The 19,407-nt window shown below is 43.6% G+C and overlaps 1 protein-coding gene across 2 annotated transcripts in view; it reads right to left on the bottom strand.

The window, feature by feature from the left end:
• Positions 1-1,904: 1,904 nt before the first annotated feature.
• Positions 1,905-19,407, bottom strand: part of LOC146799910 (uncharacterized) — an 86,647-nt gene continuing 69,144 nt past the window's right edge. For both annotated transcript variants that reach the window (XM_085620842.1, XM_085620843.1), the window contains one exon: positions 1,905-7,725. In XM_085620842.1, the coding sequence (XP_085476968.1) occupies positions 5,429-6,697 (1,269 nt within the window). In that variant the 5' untranslated portion in view covers positions 6,698-7,725 and the 3' untranslated portion in view covers positions 1,905-5,428. The remainder of the gene's footprint in view (positions 7,726-19,407) is intronic.

Below are 19,407 nucleotides of genomic sequence, written 5' to 3'. Positions count from 1 at the left end.
GAGGTTCGAGGGAAAGTAAACTTGTAAACGCTCAACAGATTTCTGCATGAGCAAAATTACACATGCACATTTGCTTGTGCTAAAATACAGTTCACAAATATTTTCTAGGAGTACAATTTCCTGGTCTACTTCTGCAAATTCTTGAATCATGAAATACATAAATCTGCACTAATTCAAAGACATACCATGGGTGCTCTTTTCTGACTTTCTTTAAGAATTGGGCCACTAAATAGGTCTGGCATTAAACAAGACCTTTTGTTTTTAGTTTAATTCTATCTCTCACTCTATCCATCTATTGGCTGGCGTCACTGTGAATGACACCCAGCAATGCGCTGGTACTCTGTCAGGTAAAGTAGGTTATTAGCACGTGCAAGGGGAGGACAGATGCAAATCCACTGATATCAGATTCTGGTTTTGTAATGTGCAGCATGAATTGGGGCTCCCAATGAGCATGCTGGAATTAGCACTCCACACCGTACTTGGAGACAGTAGGCCAGAGTGATAACATAGTCTTACCTCATTGAATTTTTGTTGCTTTTTTCTCATGTATTTTGTCTCCCACTTTCAATTGGCATGTTGAGGTAGTCCAGATGATGGTGGAGGGCCGTGCCACTGGAATAGCTCATGGGTGGGCCAGTGAAGCCCACCCACAAGCTCTTCCAGGTCCGATCAGGTTGTCACCAGTGCAGGCCTCTGCCGGAGGGCCACTTAATAATGACCCTTTCTCTGTTTGAACCCACATGGATGTGTATTGCTGCTACATGGAGTTACCACATGGTCCTCATCATTTCATCAGACCTCGCAGCTGGCATGAGCGGCAGGACTTACTTGACGCATCCTGTACTCTGCGCTGCTCCACGGTCACACCAAGTTCCCTCCCTGGCTCAGCGCTTATCGGTCCATCCAGGCAGCAGATTTACTGCTCTCCGGAATCAGCAGACGCACTATTTAGGTATGACAGTGTTTTTGAGCATTTTAGCTGTAAGATAGAGGTGAATTATAGACTCTGGCCGCAGAAGCTAAGTGCAGTGAGGTCACCTTGGGCAGCAGCTCTCTTGCACCCTCCACTGCACAGATGTAACCCCTTGTTCTTTAGTTATGGTTAAATAACTTTCCCAATAACTAATCCATATGAGAAAACAGCATAACAAAATATTAAATGCTGAGCGTACTTTGCTACACATAAATGTTACTGGTGGATGACTAATTTAAGATTTTCTTACTCGAAAGTCATGGCCTCTTCCACCATTCACAACATTTTACATTCTGTGAATCAACATACATACTGTTTCATTTATTGACAAGATTTAAACTTTTTATTTAACGTTTGCATTAGTTTCAAAAGCCATATTGCAGAAAGGAGGTCTCTTCACCATGAAATATTTACTGTATACCATAACTTTCTCAATCAAATACAATGAAACAAAAAGTAAGTATTTGTACATTATATTAGGCCTTCCACAGAGCCACCTTCCACTGAGAGTAAAGATGTCCGGTGTGGCAGAGTTAGCAAGATCTCCATACTGGACCCTCATTTGGAACAAACAAATAAATATCAAACAAGAGCAGACTGTATCAAGCTAGCATGGACGTTCATGGTGTGAATGATGCATGCTTCATATTTAGTTTAGTGTTTTTCAAAGAAAGGAGAATGCTTAGGAAGTGGTATAAATTATCTACGGATTTCCATAACGTGTTCGGCTTTTCTAAAAAAAAAAAAAGCTTCATTTATTTCCCCCATCTTGCGTGAGTATGTTACAGTCTAATCTGTTGAACCTGGGAAGCACACACTGCTTCTCCCAGAGTTTATAAGAAATAAAAGAAATGCGTTTAAGTCCTCAAGAGCATTCTTGTGTCCAAGTGTGCTCTTTTTTCTTATTTCTACAGACTAAATGCAACAAAAGTAAAAATTGCTGTTTAATATGGGAAATATGAATTAACATGAAATCCTATTAGCAGTATTGGCCAATAAAGAAGAAATTAAACAATATCTAAGCTAAAGAAAGTGTAATCTTTGCACAAAATAGAGAAAAATGCTCTAAACTGGATTGTTGTTTAAAGACATGACAAGATTACCAACATTAAGTCAAATCAAACATTTTTATAAACTTAAAAAATGCATTCAGAATTATATTTTTCTATTAAATACAAATAGTCAGGCACAATGAGGATGGCCAGATGAATCAATGTCATGTGGATGCTGTTTGAGAGGTCTGCATTTCATTTAATATATCAGTGCATTGCAGGTAATGTAATTATGGTTCTTTTTCAATAGAAACTAACAGACTCATAAAGATGATTGTTAAAAGTAAGTCCAAAACTTGAAAGGTTTTTGCGAGATAGCGCCATCTGGTCACCCTACACATCATAATTATAAAAAAAAAAGAAAAGAAAAAAACATGCATAAAAAAGATTGATGTATTCTATCTAACACATTGTACTCTTCTATTTAAAAGCATACAGAACTGCCAGATCTGAGCAATCAAATTACATCATACTTTAATAGACGAAAACACATAGCAGGTAATCCTGTAATATGCCCTTGTATGGATCTCATGGGGTTTTGGAGAAATTTCATGGGTCCCTAGGAAATATGGGTTTCATTAGCAAGTGGATAGCCTCAAATCAGTCCACAGAGCTTAACAATTGTGTTTTGTTGATTCAATATTTCAATCATGAAAATTAATACCTAACCATTCTTATTTTAATGAATCTCACCCATATGCAGACTTCACTTACAGTTTTTACTAAACATTCCCATTTGAAAAACAATACCAATCAATCAATTAAGATCTTTATTCGGATACAATGTATCCATAAAAGCACAATAAAAATAGCAGCATATAACAGTAATACATAGATCAATTAAAAGTGGGGAAAGTTTAGAAGTGAAGCATATCATAAAAAAGTAATTTCCAACAAAAGTTACTATGCAAATTAAAAAATAATATGTAAAAAACAGTAATCAACCAACTGTATCTTTACCAAGTTAAAAAATACAATTTTAAAAGAACAAAGTCAGCAAGACAAACTTCAAGGGGTACACGTGGAATTACGAGCACGCACTGCAGCTTTATAAAACAAATTTTAAAAAAAAGAACCTTCACGGAAGATTAATTCTTCCTCTTCCAAAATAATATTTGTCCTGTAGGTTGCCTTGTAATCAAATCGAAGGTATGGCCTTAAAAAATGTAGTTTATTTTGCATAAAAATTACAAAAAATAGAAAATGCAACATTGATTGATTACATTGATCATTGCAGGGGCATGGCAAGTGATCCGGATTAGAGTTGTACCCCAGAGTAAAGCGGAGCGAAAATGTCATTGTACCCGCCCTTAATCGAAAAAGCAAACTCCTCTCCCAACGGTCAATAGGTTTTAAAAGGTAACTGGATGGTAAATGGGAAGTATTCTCGATCAGCATGTATTTAGCGACAGAGAATTTCTGTGCCCCCGTTTCGTGTCTGGCTTTACTATAAAGTGCATATAGTGCCTTCTGTAGTTTTTTTTTGCTTATGCTTTCAGAATCAGTGGGGTTTAAGAATAGGTGCCCAAGATTTACAGTGTTCAAGCTAATCCTAACAGCGGCGAGCCAGTGTATTTCCCTTCTCTTATCACAGTTCAGGTAGTCTGTTATTATTTCCCTGGTTAGATGAGCTGCGGGATTCTTCCAGACTGCAAGCCAAAATGTAGCCGGGTGAGCCTTAATATAATCTTCGATATAAGGCAGGTTCAGTTCGCTATGGCAAGCAATAACAATACATTTATCAACCCAATTGCCACCAAATATTCACATAATATAAAAAATACAAACTAACATTTATAACCCTACATTCCTATCTAAGGGACCTGGTGATATTTACAAACCACATAGCCTTTGGTCTTGTGGTTCATGATATAATCAGAACCCCATGATGGAAATGTAGCACCATAATACATGGTTACCTAATATTATTCTTCAAAAATAACAAAGGTTTTAACTTGAAATATACCTGGACACTAATGTTTACATAATTCATTAAGGCATCCACCATTGCCATGTGCATGAATGGAGTAGAAAAATGTACTCCATGGTCAACAATGTCAAAGGTTAGCAATATATTGAGTAACAAGATCAAAGAGCTATATCTCCTTACAGCATGCACAAGGCAACTTCCAAAGTGGGAGGTAAGTTTCAACATATTGTGTTTTTCCAAAAGCTAGAAAGTGCCTGACATTGGCAAAGTCCAGACACTGTTTCTTCGTAAACCTTACACCTTTATATGCTGAAAAGTGAATGACACCCTCCCACATTTACTGTAGTCGAAATAATTTTCTTGGATGTGTTGCGGACAGTGACTTATAATTTAATGACAGATAAAACACCCTCTATTTGATGCATATGTACGAGTTTTCCTGTGTGTATATTTGCCGATGCACTTGTAGGTGCAAAACAGCATGGGAGCTCTTCCCACATCCATTACAACAGAAGGCTAATTCCACTTTTGTGTGTTCACTAACTGACCACTAGGCATAATAAATCATGAAAGCCCTTCCCTTTTGCTACATCTGTGGGTGTACAGGAGGTCTCATACAGTTTATGAGTGACTGAAGTATCCTACATATTTTGTTGTTTTTCCCATGTGTGATTGCTGGTGGCATTTAGTTATGCTGAGCTAGGAAAGCCCATTCCCCCTCCACTGCATTTTTATGTTTTTTCTTCTGGATGCCTTCACAGATGGATAGTTAGGACTGATGCTCGAGTTAAGCTCTTTCTTTCTGCACCTTCTGCATGTGTTTTTTTTATACATTCGTGAGTTAGCTGCTGACCTTTCAGACACTTGGATTTACTAAAGCTCTTTCAACCTTCATTGCATTTGTGGAGAAGTGTGGCTCAATGGTTAGCACGGCAGACCTCGATGCAGAACACTGGTCCGGGACCAGCATTCGATTCCCGTCGCGGCAGGGTCTCGGGCTATAAATTCCGCGGACCGGATATTCTTGCCTCAGTGCCTATTCTAATCATGGGTCCCACGCTGCAACTCTGGGCAATAGCTTGCTTAATCTCCACAACGGCCCCAACAGCGCTGGGATGCCTGGCCTTCACCATGGGGGTGCCCAGGAGTGGACACCTCACATGGAAAGCCAGGAAGGGTTCCTTCAGCGGTATGAATACAGCGCTGAGATACCCGTAGTGGTGATCAACGCTATATAAAAAACCATACATTTACATTTTACATTTACATTTGTATGTTTTTTTATTGTGTATGCCATCACAGACATATGTTTGCGTCTGATGTTTGATTAAAGTGCTTTCCACATTCATTGCATGTGTATAGTTTTTGCTATGTGTGTTAGTTGGTGGCTCTTCGGATGCATGGATTTACTAAAGCTCTTTCCACATTCACCACACGCATATGCCTTTGCAGATGGATGGTTAGGATTAATGCTCAAGTGAAGACATTTACACATTCACTCCATGTGTATGGTTTGCCCGTGTGCATGCGCTGGTGGATCTTTATAGTTGATAAACAAGTAAAGCTTGTTCCACACTCACTGCATGTGTATGGCTTTTCCCTCGTGTGTGTTCGCTGGTGGATTTTTACAGTTGATGCATCAGAAAAGCTCTTTCCACATTCACTGCAAGTGTATGGTTTTTCTCCTGTATGCCGTCGCAGATGGATGGTTAGTGCGGATGCTTGAATAAAGCTCTTTCCACATTCACTGCATTTGTATGGTTTTTCTCCTGTATGCCGTCGCAGATGGATGCTTAGTGCGGATGCTTGAATAAAGCTCTTTCCACATTCACTGCATGTATGTGGCTTTTCTCCTGTATGCCTTCGCAGATGGATGGTTAGTTCTGATGCTTCAATAAAGCTCTTTCCACATTCACTGCATGTATGTGGCTTTTCTCCTGTATGCCTTCGCAGATGGGAAGTTAGGTACGATGCTTGAGTAAAGCTCTTTCCACATTCACTGCAAATGTATGGTTTTTCCCCTGTATGTGTCAGATGGTGTCTCTCTAGACACATAGATCTACTAAAGCTCTTTCCACACTCACTGCATGTGTATGGTTTTTCCCCTGTGTGTGTCAGATGGTGTCTCTTTAAATTTGTCGATCTACTAAAGGTCTTTCCACATTCACTGCAAGAGTAAGGTTTTTCCCCTGTGTGCATTCGCTGGTGGATCTTTACATCTGATAAACAAGCAAAGCTCTTTCCACATTCACTGCAAGTGCATGGTTTTTCTCCTGTATGTGTTAGGTGGTGGCTCTTTAGATGTGAGGATGTACTAAATCCCTTTCCACATTCTTGGCAAGTGTATGGCTTTTCTCCTGTATGCCATCGCAGATGGACGGTTAGGGTTGATGTTCGAGTAAAGCCCTTACCACATTCACCGCAAGTGTATAGTTTTCCCCCTACGTGTTTTCGCTGATGGGCTGTTAGTTTTGATAAATCAGTAAAGTGTTTGCTATATTCACAGCAAGGATATGTTTTTTCCACAGTGTGTGTTTGCTGACGGATCTTTAGTTTTCCTGACAAAGTAAGGCTTTTTCCACAGTCACTGCAGTTGTATGGCTTTTCTGTCTGTGTTTGTTGCTCGATCTTTAGGTTTGCTGAGAGAGTAAAGCTCTTTCCATTTTCACTACTTGTGTCTGTGTTTTCTGCTGTATGTGTTTGATATTTGCCCCATAGACCCGGTGACTCATTAAAAGTCATCTTGCATACATTAGACCTAAATAAGCTTTGTTACTGGTGGCAGTGTAGGGATGAGAACTTATTACAATTCTTCTCGCAAACACAGAATCTTAATTTCTATTTCTTCTGTTTTTGTTTGTTAATGAACTCTTAGTTGTGATGAACACTCTTGCCACATTTACTCAGTCGTCATGTGTTTCCCCTGTTCATGTTTGGCAATGCTACTTTAGTACCGAGGAGAAGCCAAAGCTGGTCTTATGTTGTATTTTATTCTCCCTTTAGAGTCTAAGCGTTAGTTATATTTTTTGTCATAAATCCTGTTAATGTGTTTGCTGACTGATTATTGTGGTTGCTGAACCACTAACTATATGTATACTCTTTCTATCAGGGGATGTGTCGCAAGTCTGCGTTAAGAACTTTGGAGTATAAGTGCAAAGAATAAGACATTCACAATATATCTAAATAGTCTGATTCTTGGACAATAATTTATGATATATACAGATAAAAAACAAACCTCATTACAAAGTATTTATGTTCTAGAATAATGTTCTGCATTGCAAGTAGCTGAACACTTCGCTCTTTGAACCTTCAGGTTTCTGGTCTGCTTCAAGATTCATATTTTGTAAACCTATGGTCATTTTCTAAGGATTGAAAGGTCCAGCCAAAACAGGGATTATGATGGACTTAACACCACAGCATTTATATTATCATGATAGAGGGGGATCATTGTTTTAACTACCTGATCATTATCTAAGATAAAGGGTGGCATCTAGCATCTGGACGTGTTGGGCCAGCTTAATTTTTGTGATTTTAATTTATTTTGATGTTTTAGGTCCCACAGCAAGAATGTCCTCAGCCTCCTTAAGTCGTCGGATTGCACGTTAGGTTCTTGCAGGATTTGTCTGTTTATGTACGTGATTCTCTGTCTCCTACTGAGTTGTTCTATTTCCAGTTACTGTTTGACATCATTTCTGGTTTTTCAGATAGCTTTCCAGTGTTGTCATATTTTCTTCAGTACTCTTCATCTTATGTGTTCAGGAATCTTCTCTCTGTGGATACAAAAATACTTGTAATGTAGAAATCTATAACCACCGAAGTGAACACTGTATCTGATGAAATGTAAAACAAGCATTTGCATTGCAATAGGTCTCGCATTCACGCGAGTTTGAGCTATTGCCATTGTAAATGACAATGCCTTTTATTTATGTTTTGGGTTTTAAAACATAAAAGGCATTGTCATTTACAATACTAATACCTTAAACTCTCGCAAAGACATTTTCCAGTGCAATAAAGGGCCTTCTTGAACGCTTGTTAGATTGTAAATATCAGAGGAAGAGACCGGCCTGCAAAGTCTTCAAAGTAATGATAAATAGTGCAGTGAAGAAGATGTGTAAGTGTTGTAAATTGCACAGACACAAAGTGTGAAGTGAGAGTTACATATGATCCGAGCTATAAACACTAACAAAGCGCTCCAACACCTTTCGCACTGTGATTACACTGTCGCAGCTCAGGAGGAAGAGTGGGGGGGCTATTTTGTGCCCTCTCCGTGATTTGAGCGTGCAGTGGGGCATTGCGTAATGTCATTGCTATCTTTGGCCTAATAAACACTCCAGCTGTAGTAGGGCCCTGGCTTCAGCTCCTGGTGCAGGGCGGGCTGTGCTTTATGGCACACATGGAGGGAGGGATGGTCTCTGCTGCAGCTCTGGCCTCGTACAGTGCCCCTGTTATTACTAGTAAGCCAGAGGCGCTGAGGTGGTGGTGGTGGTGGTGGTATTGGTGGTTGTGGTATTGGTGGGTGGGTTGTACTGGTAGTGGTGGTGGTACTGGTAATGGTGGTGATGGTATTGGTGGTGGTACTGGTGGTGGCGGTACTGGTGCTGGTGGGGGTACTGGTGGTGGGCGTACTGGTGGTGAAGGTACTGGTGGTGGTGGGGGTACTGGTGGTGGTGGTACTGGTGGGGGTGGGGGTACTGGTGGTGGTGGTACTGGTTATGGTGGTGGTACTGGTTGTGGTGGTACTGGTTATGGTGGTGGTACTGGTTGTGGTGGTGGTGGTATTGGTGGTACTGGTGGTGGTGGTGGTGGTACTAGGGGTGGTTGTGGTAGTGGTACTGGTGGTGCTATTGGTGGTAATGGTACTGGTGGTCCTGGTGGTGCTGGTACTGGTGGAGGTGGTGGTACTGGTGGCAGTGGTACTGGTGATGGTACTGATGGTGGTGGTACTGGTGGTGGTGGTACTGGTGGGAGATATTGGTGGTGGTGGTACTAGCGGTACTGGTGGTAATGGTGGTATTGGTGGTGGCACTGGTGGGGGTGGTACTGGTGGTGGCACCGATGTAACTGGTGTTGGTACTGGTGGTGGTGGTACTGATGGTGGTGCTACTGGTGGTGTTGGTACTGGTGGTGGTGGTACTGGTGGTATTGGTGGTGGTGTGTGCTTCTTTAAGGCAGTGTATTGTATGTTAGGTGCCTTAGACGCTTGTTACACGTCGCTTATCTGTAGCATATAATAGGAAACAGCTGCAAACGGCCACATAATGCACTACTGAATGGAACCCTATGTGGGCAGAGTACGTTTTTCTTCTCCTTCTGTTGAATGCCGGAGTCAAAGGACAGAAAGAAGCATGCGGTTTAAGTTGTTGTTATTTGAGCGACTGCTGCTCCTTCTCTGCAGGAATTTCCAGTATCCTTTTTCTTGGGTTTTGCTCTGCCAAGTTTAATTCATTATTGAATGTAAGCGTTTAATGTGCGGAGCACGTTATTATTGTCTTTATTCGTCTGAATCAAACATGCTTTAACAGTGGTGCAGACACATGACTGTTGGCATGTAAGAGTAAACCCCTGGCGGGTTAGGCCTCGTGATCAGGAGAGGACGTTTTAAGAGGCTAAACATTGTGATTTACCACCTGTTGTGCTATAGTCGTGTGTGCTGATGCCTGCGTTTAATACAACGTGACGGAAAGACGTGGAAGGGCTGCGATGGCAACATTCTTCAAGCTACTTTGACATTATTTTATGGCAGGAAAAACTACTCAGATGGTTTGCTGTATCTTCCTACCCACTGACGTCTTATTGGAGATTGTCTGGTATCAGCAGTGGTTAAGTCCTTGCGAGACAACTGCAAGCGCTACTTCTTGCCCGCAAAATTACGGATGCCAAAGCTGGACAGTATTGGATCTGCGGTCTTCACAATGACACAAGATGCACAATTATGTACAGTCCACCCCCGAAGTTTATGCGACGCTTCCGAGCGACACAAGTGCTGAAGCCAGCGCAGTGGAAGGGTGCGCTAACTTTTTTATGAAAGAGGAAACCGTATCACACCCAACTGCTGGCCTCTCACTTTTACTTTTGAAATCACTAGTGGAAAACCACAGCACCTCGCACACCCAAACTGTTGACGAGTAAGACTTGTCTCCCTTCCTAGCCTGAACAAGGTTTGCCGGTCACCCGCATGAGCTCTGTCTGTTTTTAGTTGAAAAAATAAATAAATTGAAAAGAAAAGAAGCTCATAACAACCAGTTTTTGCTTTCCTATATTTGCTGACCCGTTCCGATTTGAAACACCAGTTTACATTTTAACGTATCAAACCTCCGTAAGCACGTACATACATTAGTCATGAAAGAAAATAGTGCTCACAGACTACAATCACGCCGACCGTGTAACATCGCAAGTAAAAGATCCAGTCCTGATGGGCGGTCAAAAAAGGAGACAGGGCGGTAACAAGGAGGGGCGAAGAAGCCTCATATTGAATCAGTAGCCAGCGTTTGTCAAAGACAATGCCACCAGCCAATGAAAAATATGGGCAGAGTGGGCGCGGCTTCCACAGCACTTCCACATCTAACCCTACTACAGCATGCCTCGCGGAGCTAGCAGTGCATGCGCTGCAACGCTAGGCGCGACCTAAAAATAAACACTTGAATACATTTCAGTCACTGGTAATTACTCTAGGTAGCAATTCAGTCCATGTTTTTAGCTCACTACACCACTAGATTCAATCATCATTCTTAAGAAAATCAGAATTGATCCTGCTCCAAAAATAACAGCGCAGTATTTACCAGAGTGCACCTTCATCCGAATAGTTCCACAGCAAAACAAATTATTACATTTCACTTCATCGTGTTCATAGCTTAGGAGAGAATACTATTACAAGGGAAATAAAATACAACATACCATAGCCATTTGAAGAACAGAATAATTTTCAGGACAAAAAACAAATCCTTGAGGGGAACTCAGAGGCAGTCGCTCTTCCTTTGAGCTCAGCATCATTGGCTGCTTTGATCCAGTGTGATCATCCCCCAGGGCCTGCCATCGCCCACCATCCCACTACCTACCTCTGGGAGGGGTGCCAGAAGCAACGACCTATGCCGCAGGCAGTCATACGGGGAGGCGCCAGCCACGAGGGCGAAGCAGTGGCGGTGGCACTCCTGGTGAGTGGTCACGCAGATGGCCCACCACAGCGGGATACGAGCATGCCCCTCGACGGCTGGGGGCCACCCTAAACATCTAAAGGTGACTGGCCCATCAGTACTCCCTCTGCATTGCATAGTGGCCGGTGTCGTGATTCTATGGGCTCCTCAGACGGGACGCGCAGCCATTTTTTGCCTTGCCCCTGGGAACAGGGGGGGTCTGAAATGGCACCCGGACCTGACTACAGACCCTAGCACGAGGGTGCCAGTCAAGAGGGTGTGGCAGAGGCGGCACCCCTCATACCAGAGGCCTCATACCAACTTCATTCTCCTCTGGTGTCTGGACCATGTGGCCTTGCGAGGAGGCCTGATCTCCCTGGCTGCGGGAGGCCGCCTTTGAAGATAGTGGCTGTGGGGCCTCCCAGCGTGGGAGCCTGGCCAATCCTTGTCCACCAACGGCTCCCCAGGGGCAGAAGACAGTGTAATACCAGCAGGGCCTGACAAAGCAGCTTGGTGGTGAAATCTCCCCCCTGGCCAGCAGAAGCTCCTGGTGGCCTTTTTCTGGCCCATCGTTTGTACCAACCCCCGCCCCCCCGGTCGGGGATCCAGGCTTCATTATCCCCCATCAGGCAGTTCCGACCACCCAGACAGGAGGGTGGAGGGGAGCCTGGCATAGCAGACCACCAGGCCTGCTAACAAATTGTCTCCTGGGGAGGCTCCCAGTCCCCATATTGACTCCCCAGACCGCTACGGATCCTTCCTTCGCTCTCCATGCTCACCGCCTGCAGCCTGCTCCGGAGAGGGGTGCTTGCTACCCTCACTAGACGGGTGGGTGGACACAAGGGAGGGCCCCCCAACATAGAAGAAGGAGGGGAAATCCTCGCTGGGCCCCCTTGCCTTTCCAACATATTCTGCCTCCAACCTTATACGCTGCCAGCCCCGCACCGCGGCCTGACATATTGGGGGCTGGTTTGGGCAGCACTCACCTCATAGCGTCCAGACTGGTTCCTCTGGGAAGTAACAAAACCCATTCCAGCCGCCCCACTAAGAGGCCCTACACTGACTCATGTCTCACCAGTGGACCGCTCAACTCCCTCACCCAGGGGGCTTAGTCATTAATGCACCCCGTCCTCCTGGACTTTTCTGAGGGAGCTCCCCCTTCAGGCAGCCACCATAATCAGACATAGAGCAGCAGTGCCCAAGCCGCACACCGGGCACCAGACAATGGTGCTGGAAACTCCTCTCCCGGAAAATCCCATGCAGATCTCACACCCGCTGACAGCAAACTTGATAAGGTCCTCTCTGCCCTTGAGAGCTCCCGCCTCACCATGGAATCGAAGGTGGAAACAATGATGACCCAACTAAGATTCCTCAAAAACGACCACGGAAACAGTCCGACCGGGTGTCAGAGGGTGAAAAGGAGATTTTGGAAGTCCAGTGGACACTGTCGACCTTCAGAACAAGAGAAGACCCTGGAGGAGCAGGCAGAAGGTTGCACCCGAAGAAGTAATGTTCGCATCATTGGCCCCCCAGAGGGCCGAGAACCATTCTTGGACAACTGGTTCCATTCATCCTTTGTCCCCGCCTCAGACCTCAAATAATTTTTCTCCCTGGAGAGGGCACACAGGGTCCAGACAAGACCGTCGATTCCTCCCCGCTTGCCAAACTACTCTGCTACTGGGTCCGGAATGCCATCCTATGGGCAACAAGCATGGCTGGCCCCTTGGAACTGGACAATCAAACTGTTATATTATTCCCGGACCATACTCCAGCCATGCAGCATCAAAGGTCCTCATTCCTGAGTGCAAAAAAAGAGACTCAGTGGGGTTGGAATACAATACTCATTATTGTTCGCAGCCCGCCTCAAACTGCGCTCAGAAGGCAAGTCTCTTTTCTTTATGGACCCCAAAGACATTTGGGACCGGCTAGACCAATATCCGGCTGGAGCATCGTCACGCCTAGGAGGGGCATCTACTAGACAATCAGGCAGCAGAGACGCCAATGTGACAGAAGGGGCACTTCCCCACCGTCCAAACCCACAAAACCACCCCATCTGGAGCACATAGTTTACCGGTGGTAGGCGATACAGGTGATGGCATCACAGAGACAGCGAAGTCTCCTCGGAGAACAATACGATTCGGCCGCGACAGACAAGTCTCACCTTGGCTCGCAGACCCCCTACCTCCCCCCACTGGTCACACCACAGACATCATAGTCTGAACTGGATATTGTATCCTAAACCCAACTTGAAACCTCCTCCATATATGTCCCTCCTCCCTCCCCTGCCTCTTTCCCTCTCCCATCCCGATTCCCACTCAGATATCAGGCCCCGACTACCACCTTCTCTGTGCAGCCAGGTGGCTGCCCACAGAGCCTACTCTGCCATTTCCCACAGCCAGGTCACAACCCCACCTTCAGATGTGGTACAGGATTTCACCCTGCAGTGCTTAAGGGGACCCATTGTAGTCAAAACCTATTTCGCATCTGTGGGTGGCACCCTCCTCTAGATACACCCCAGAGTCCCGTTCCAAGCCATTGACACATTAGTGGATAAGAAAGCTTTCTTCGCTATAGCAGAGAGTCACCTCAAAGGCTCCAGGGTCCCGATCAGCAGCATTTATGCCCCTAACATAAACCAGGAGGCCTTCTGGGCCACACTATCACAAACTCTTGCACACACAACGGGAAACTCGTGGATCCTGGCAGGCGACTATTAATGTTCACTCTTTGTTTCCTTGGACCGCTCCGGTCCCCCGTGCGCCGCTCACCTGCAAGCGGAACACCTTCAGAAATGGACTCGCCATTGATCGACATGTGGCGATCTACCCACCCCAGCAAATGGGTCTGCTCATTTTATTTGGCGGTGCAGGACTGGTATGTATGCCTCAATCGTATTCTCCTGTTGGGCACTCTTTTAGATGCTATACGTCAGTCCGACTATCTGGGCCGCACCATATCCGATCATGATTCTCATAGGTTTGATCTGTCCCGGTGCCTACATAGCAACTGCCCAAAGAGATACTGCAAGATCCTTCCTTTCAAGTCACCCATGCCCAGCACATCACCCAATACTTCTCAGACAACAGTGGTATGACAGCATGGGGCCAAATGGGACACTTTGAAAGTGGTCACACACGGACATTGCATGCGGGAAATATCAGGCGACCGCAAGATACTTGATAGAGAGATAATCAAGTCCGAACGACTGATCTCTGACCTCGACAAGGCGGTGGTCCTGGACGCCTCCAAGAAGCCGGCACCTGCATATTGCAAAGACTCATTACGCAGCACTCCTGAACCAAATACGATGCTTTCATTTGAAAACTTGTGAAGCCCAAATGCATTTGGAGGATACAAAGGCAGGCTGGTTGTAAGCTTGGCTGACCCGCCAGGCCTCCCTTTCTATCCTTGAGATTACCTTGCCCTCCGGTGTCTACTTTCACACCCAACAAGCTATCCTAGCAACCTTCTTCAGGTATTATTCTTCAATCTATGCTGAGGCTCCGTGCCCACGGATGACTGAGATCAGCTCCTTCCTCCCCTAGTGCCCCCTTCGTAGAGTTACACCCATCAGTAGAGAGAAACTAGATCAGCACTTGACCACCCAAGAGATCAAACTGGCCATACGCTCACTGGCTAGGAATAAAACCCTCGACCATGATGGTCTCCCAATTGAATGTTATAGAGCCATCAGTTCCCTTCTTCCCCCACCAGGCTGAGGTATACGAGGGGCTTTGTACGCCATGTTTCTACCTCCCTCCTTATGCAAATCTGTATCGACATTAAGCCCGATCAGGACCAAACACTCCTTGCGTCCTACTGCCTTATCGCTATACTGGGCATGGATTACAAAATCCTGGGGAAGATTCTGGCTGAACGTTATACCCAGATCTTGCCGAACCTAGTCCACCCCAATCAAAAAGGCTTTGTGCCCGGGTGGAGTACTTCCCAAAATATAAGCAGCCTCTTTCATCTGATGGACCAGGTCTCCCTGCCGCTTCCCTTATGCGGCTAACCTTATTCTAGACTTAGAAAAGGTTTTCGGCACCCTGGAGTGGGACTACATATTTCATGTGCTATCTGCCCTGGGGGTCGGCGAACACCTCAGTGCATATATACGCAGCTACTGTACACCACCCCTAAATCCAGAATCTGGTTAGGCCAGCTGGTTTCTTCAGCATTCCCTGTGGAGAGGGGCACTAGACAGGGCTGCCCCCTCTTCCCCCTACTATGTGTCCTCACTATAGAATCTCAGACTGCTACACTACGGAAGAGAGGGAGGCCTGTAGGATACCACTGGAGAGCACAATCCATGTGGTCTCCCTCTATGCAGATAACCTACTCTTTTGCATTCGAGATATACATACGGACCTCTCCATCATCCACGCCACTTTACACTCCTTTGCGAGAATAGCCGGGCTATGGGTCAACTGGGAAAAGTCCTGCACGGTTCCCTTGGGCGGCTCACTGCCCCCTATTGAGATTCAGCTGGAGGAGCATCGACTGGAGTGCGGGGTGAAACTGTTCGGTACCTCCCAAGGGCATTCACAGCCCTGAAATCCCAGATCCAATTTTGGAAAACACTCCCTATGGCCACAACGGCAAACGAGCTATCTCCAAAATGATTGAACTTCCCAGTCAACATTTCTGTATTGATCCAACTATCGGGTAGGATAAGAACAGCCATGCAGTGGCTAGACGGCTCAGGTTCAGCAAGTGGCTTAAAGCTGTTGCTCACTGGGGTATTGCTAAAACATACATATGCAGTGCAAAGGAAATTACCCTAAACTTAATGAGCACTTGTGAAAATGATAAAAAATGCTGAGTAATGTGATGTATGCCTAAGAAATGTTCCCTTCTTGAAACATAATGGAGCTGGATTATTCACTTGCCAGTCTTTCTATAGAATACCCTGTGGACATTTAGTGTAACTGATTAAAAAATATTACACTTTGTAAGTATGTGTTAAGCTATAACTGATGACTTCTTGGTTTGGTAGATCACCCTCTCTAGTAATAGTATGGATCTGGATTCTGGTGAAGAATCTGTACATAATATATTGAAATCACTGAACAGTGAAGAAGGACCGTGTCAACCCAGAATGCGAAACATAATCACCACTACCTTTACCGTTCGAAGACATTATGGATGAACTTAAACTTTTGAAACTGTTCGTAGTGGAGACAAATGCTGCCCTTCAGAGAATGGAGGAGAAATGGTCTCACCTTGATTTTATGCTTACTGAAGTTGAACGACGAGTCAGCGATGTTCAAGACATCATATCCAAACTGGACTAGCCTGACTATGGAAGTCATTCCACTCAAAAAACAGAAAGAAGATTCAGAAAACAATCTGTGCATCTGTGGCATTCCAGGAGATTCTGAAGGGCCAGATATAATTACTTTTCAAAAACTTCACATTCCCAGGACTATCGGCTTACAAGTATCCACCGAACTTAACATCGTATTAGTTCATCAAAAGCTCCTACGTCTACCAAACCAAAAGGGATTATCTCCTTTTTTCTACTATACTCTGACTTAATGGAGTACAATCAGCCACTAAACAATATAAACAAATGCTATGGTCTTGACAGAAGATCTTCAGAGATGATGTAGCCAGAGCAATGGTCACTCAAAGGAAATCATTTTTGGACTAACAAACAGTCCTGCGTTCCATGAATGCTCAATATGCCTTATCCATTCTTATTTCTTTAAGGTCACTTATAAGGACAAAACAACTACTTTTGATAAACTGGCAGATCACAGACAGTCCATACACACCCACAAAGGAGAATCTATGGAACTCAGTAAAATGTGATCTGTTTCTATGGGACCCTTAATATCTACTTTACTCTGTGGAAGTCCCCAGTTAGCCCTAGACTAATGGATAAAGAAGTCGTGTCCTCCAGTGTTTCCCTGCCCTTGTGTTCACGTCCTGTCATTATTATATTGTTCATGTGCTTGCTGGCAAGTCCAAATGTTATTTGTTAGTTTTGGTTTTATATATTCATTTTCTATCACTTTTTTCCTCCCTCAGGTGCATTATTATCTTCTATTCCTCGGGGATTTGCTTCTGATTGGCCTCTGCTCCCACATTCCACCCCCTTCTATATCAAGAATACCCTTTCTTTTTCTTTTGCCGACAGTCATGGCTAAAGTAATATGGCTTTTTGTCATCTCTTTTCTTCTATTACCGGGGATCTCTTTCATCTCTGTACTCACCTTTCTTTCTTATAACTCCTTAATTTTCTTCACAATCTCTTTGTCCTTTTACTTTCTTTCCTACATCTTATTGCAGCTTCTCTATCAGCATGCAACCCCGTGTTGTTACAGTTCCACCAGTTTTCACCTTACTGATCCCCCTAAGGTTTTTCTTGTCCATAACATATGTTTACTTATGTTTTTGTTGTCTAATCATCTCCTTAGACATTTCAAATTAATAGTTTATGTATCGTCTCCTGGAATGTTAAAGGCTACGTAATCCTGTTAAAAACAGAGGGTTCTTGCCCATCTCTTAAAACTGAACTGCCAAATTGCTCTCTTAGAGGAAACATACCTTAAAGAACAGGACATTGTTTATTTACAAAGATATTGGGTAGGACATGTTTTTTGTTCCCTGCTTTTAACAACAACAAGGATGTAAAAATCCTGTTTCACAAATCCTTGAACATTCAGAATATGAACGAAGTCATACACGATGCAGGTAGATAGATCCTACTGACTAATAAGATTAATGACACTCCGCTTTCCATCTCTAATGTTTATGGAGTTAACCCACAATTCTGGGATAGTTTCTCTTCTCTTCTATCATTGTGTCCTTCAGATAACTTTATAGTAGGAGGAAATTGTAATCAATTAATGAACCTTTTTGTAGCTCGTCATTCTCGGACCAGATACATCCTCACTAAAATGCAAAAAGCCTTTCAGAAATCAACAGCTTTCAGGGGATTAGTTGATGCTTGGAGAATCTCCCATCCAAATGTTTTGGAATTCGCAATTTCTTTCCCCGATCTCCACTCACATTCCAGGATAGACTACTTATTTCTTACACAGAATGTTCTCCAGTTTGTCTTGCATACAGAAATAGGGTCTATCATTATATCTTGCCACACCCTTTTTATAGTTGATTTAGGCATCCCAACCGACACTCCCTATTTCAATAGATGGAAATTCAATAATGCCTTATTACAAAACATGATATTTATTGAACAATTTACTGTTTTTTAACTTAATTCTTCATGGTTAACTTCCTTTCAAATACTCAAATGAATTTTACGTAGGATGCTTTTAATGTGACAGCTCGGGACTTTATCATAGGTAACATCACAAATAAAAAGCAAAGAGCCCTTTAAAGTATACTTACAATTGTCAAAACAGATTAAAACCCTTGAACACAAATATTTTTCCTCTAACAAAACAAACACCATATCCAGATTGATTCAGGCTAAATTACAGTATAATAAGCAATCCTGGGATAGTGCATGTAGCACATTATTCAAAATGAATGTGAAATTTTTTGGTAGCCACAATAAAGCCGGCAGGTTACCGGCCAATTATCTGAAGCAAAAATCTAAGATAACTGTCATCACTGATAAACATGGGGCCAGATATCCTAGTGATTACAAAATATTAGAATGTTTCAGATTAATATACAAAATATACAAAATGATGTACACCAGAGACTTACCCCACTGCAGAAGACTTAGATTTTGTTTTCACTCTTTCCCTAAACCAGTTGCTCATATGGTAGATCTTTCTTTTTTAGACACCGCAATAAATGGAGATCAAAACAACCTTTAACCAATCCGGTCCCAATGGACTTTGTGGTTGAGTTTTATTCTCAATTTTTACATCTTTTAATCCCAAACCCATTACTTCCAACTCAATATTTACTAACCGAGCACAAGGCACGTTTTCTGAGGCTATGTTATGCCTACTTCCTAGGAAGGGGAGCGATCTATCCATCTGTTGACCTTCTAGACCTATTTCGCTCATAAATACCAATTGTAAATGTATTGAAAAAGTGCTCACTCTATGCCTCAATCAAGTCATTCCAGGCCTAATCGGTAAACAACAATCGGGATTTGTGAGGGAAAGGTATATTTCGAACATCTCTAGAACCTTTCTCAACATTATTCACATAGCTCCAAATCCACTGCTCCCATAACTTTAGATGTGGAAAAAGTCATTACCTCGTTAATTAGGATTTCATATTTGGAGCCCTGAAATGGCACAGCTTTAGACCCCACATCCTAAAATATATTCGATTATACCCTCCAACTCTATTTTCGTTTATAGCAAGCTGTCACAGCACTTTCCCTTG

The sequence above is a fragment of the Triturus cristatus genome, chromosome 8, assembly GCF_964204655.1.
Source record: "Triturus cristatus chromosome 8, aTriCri1.1, whole genome shotgun sequence".
Lineage (NCBI taxonomy): Eukaryota > Metazoa > Chordata > Amphibia > Caudata > Salamandridae > Triturus > Triturus cristatus.
The sequence above is the reverse complement of the archived record's forward strand: the minus strand, read 5'-3'. Positions and strand labels throughout refer to the sequence as shown.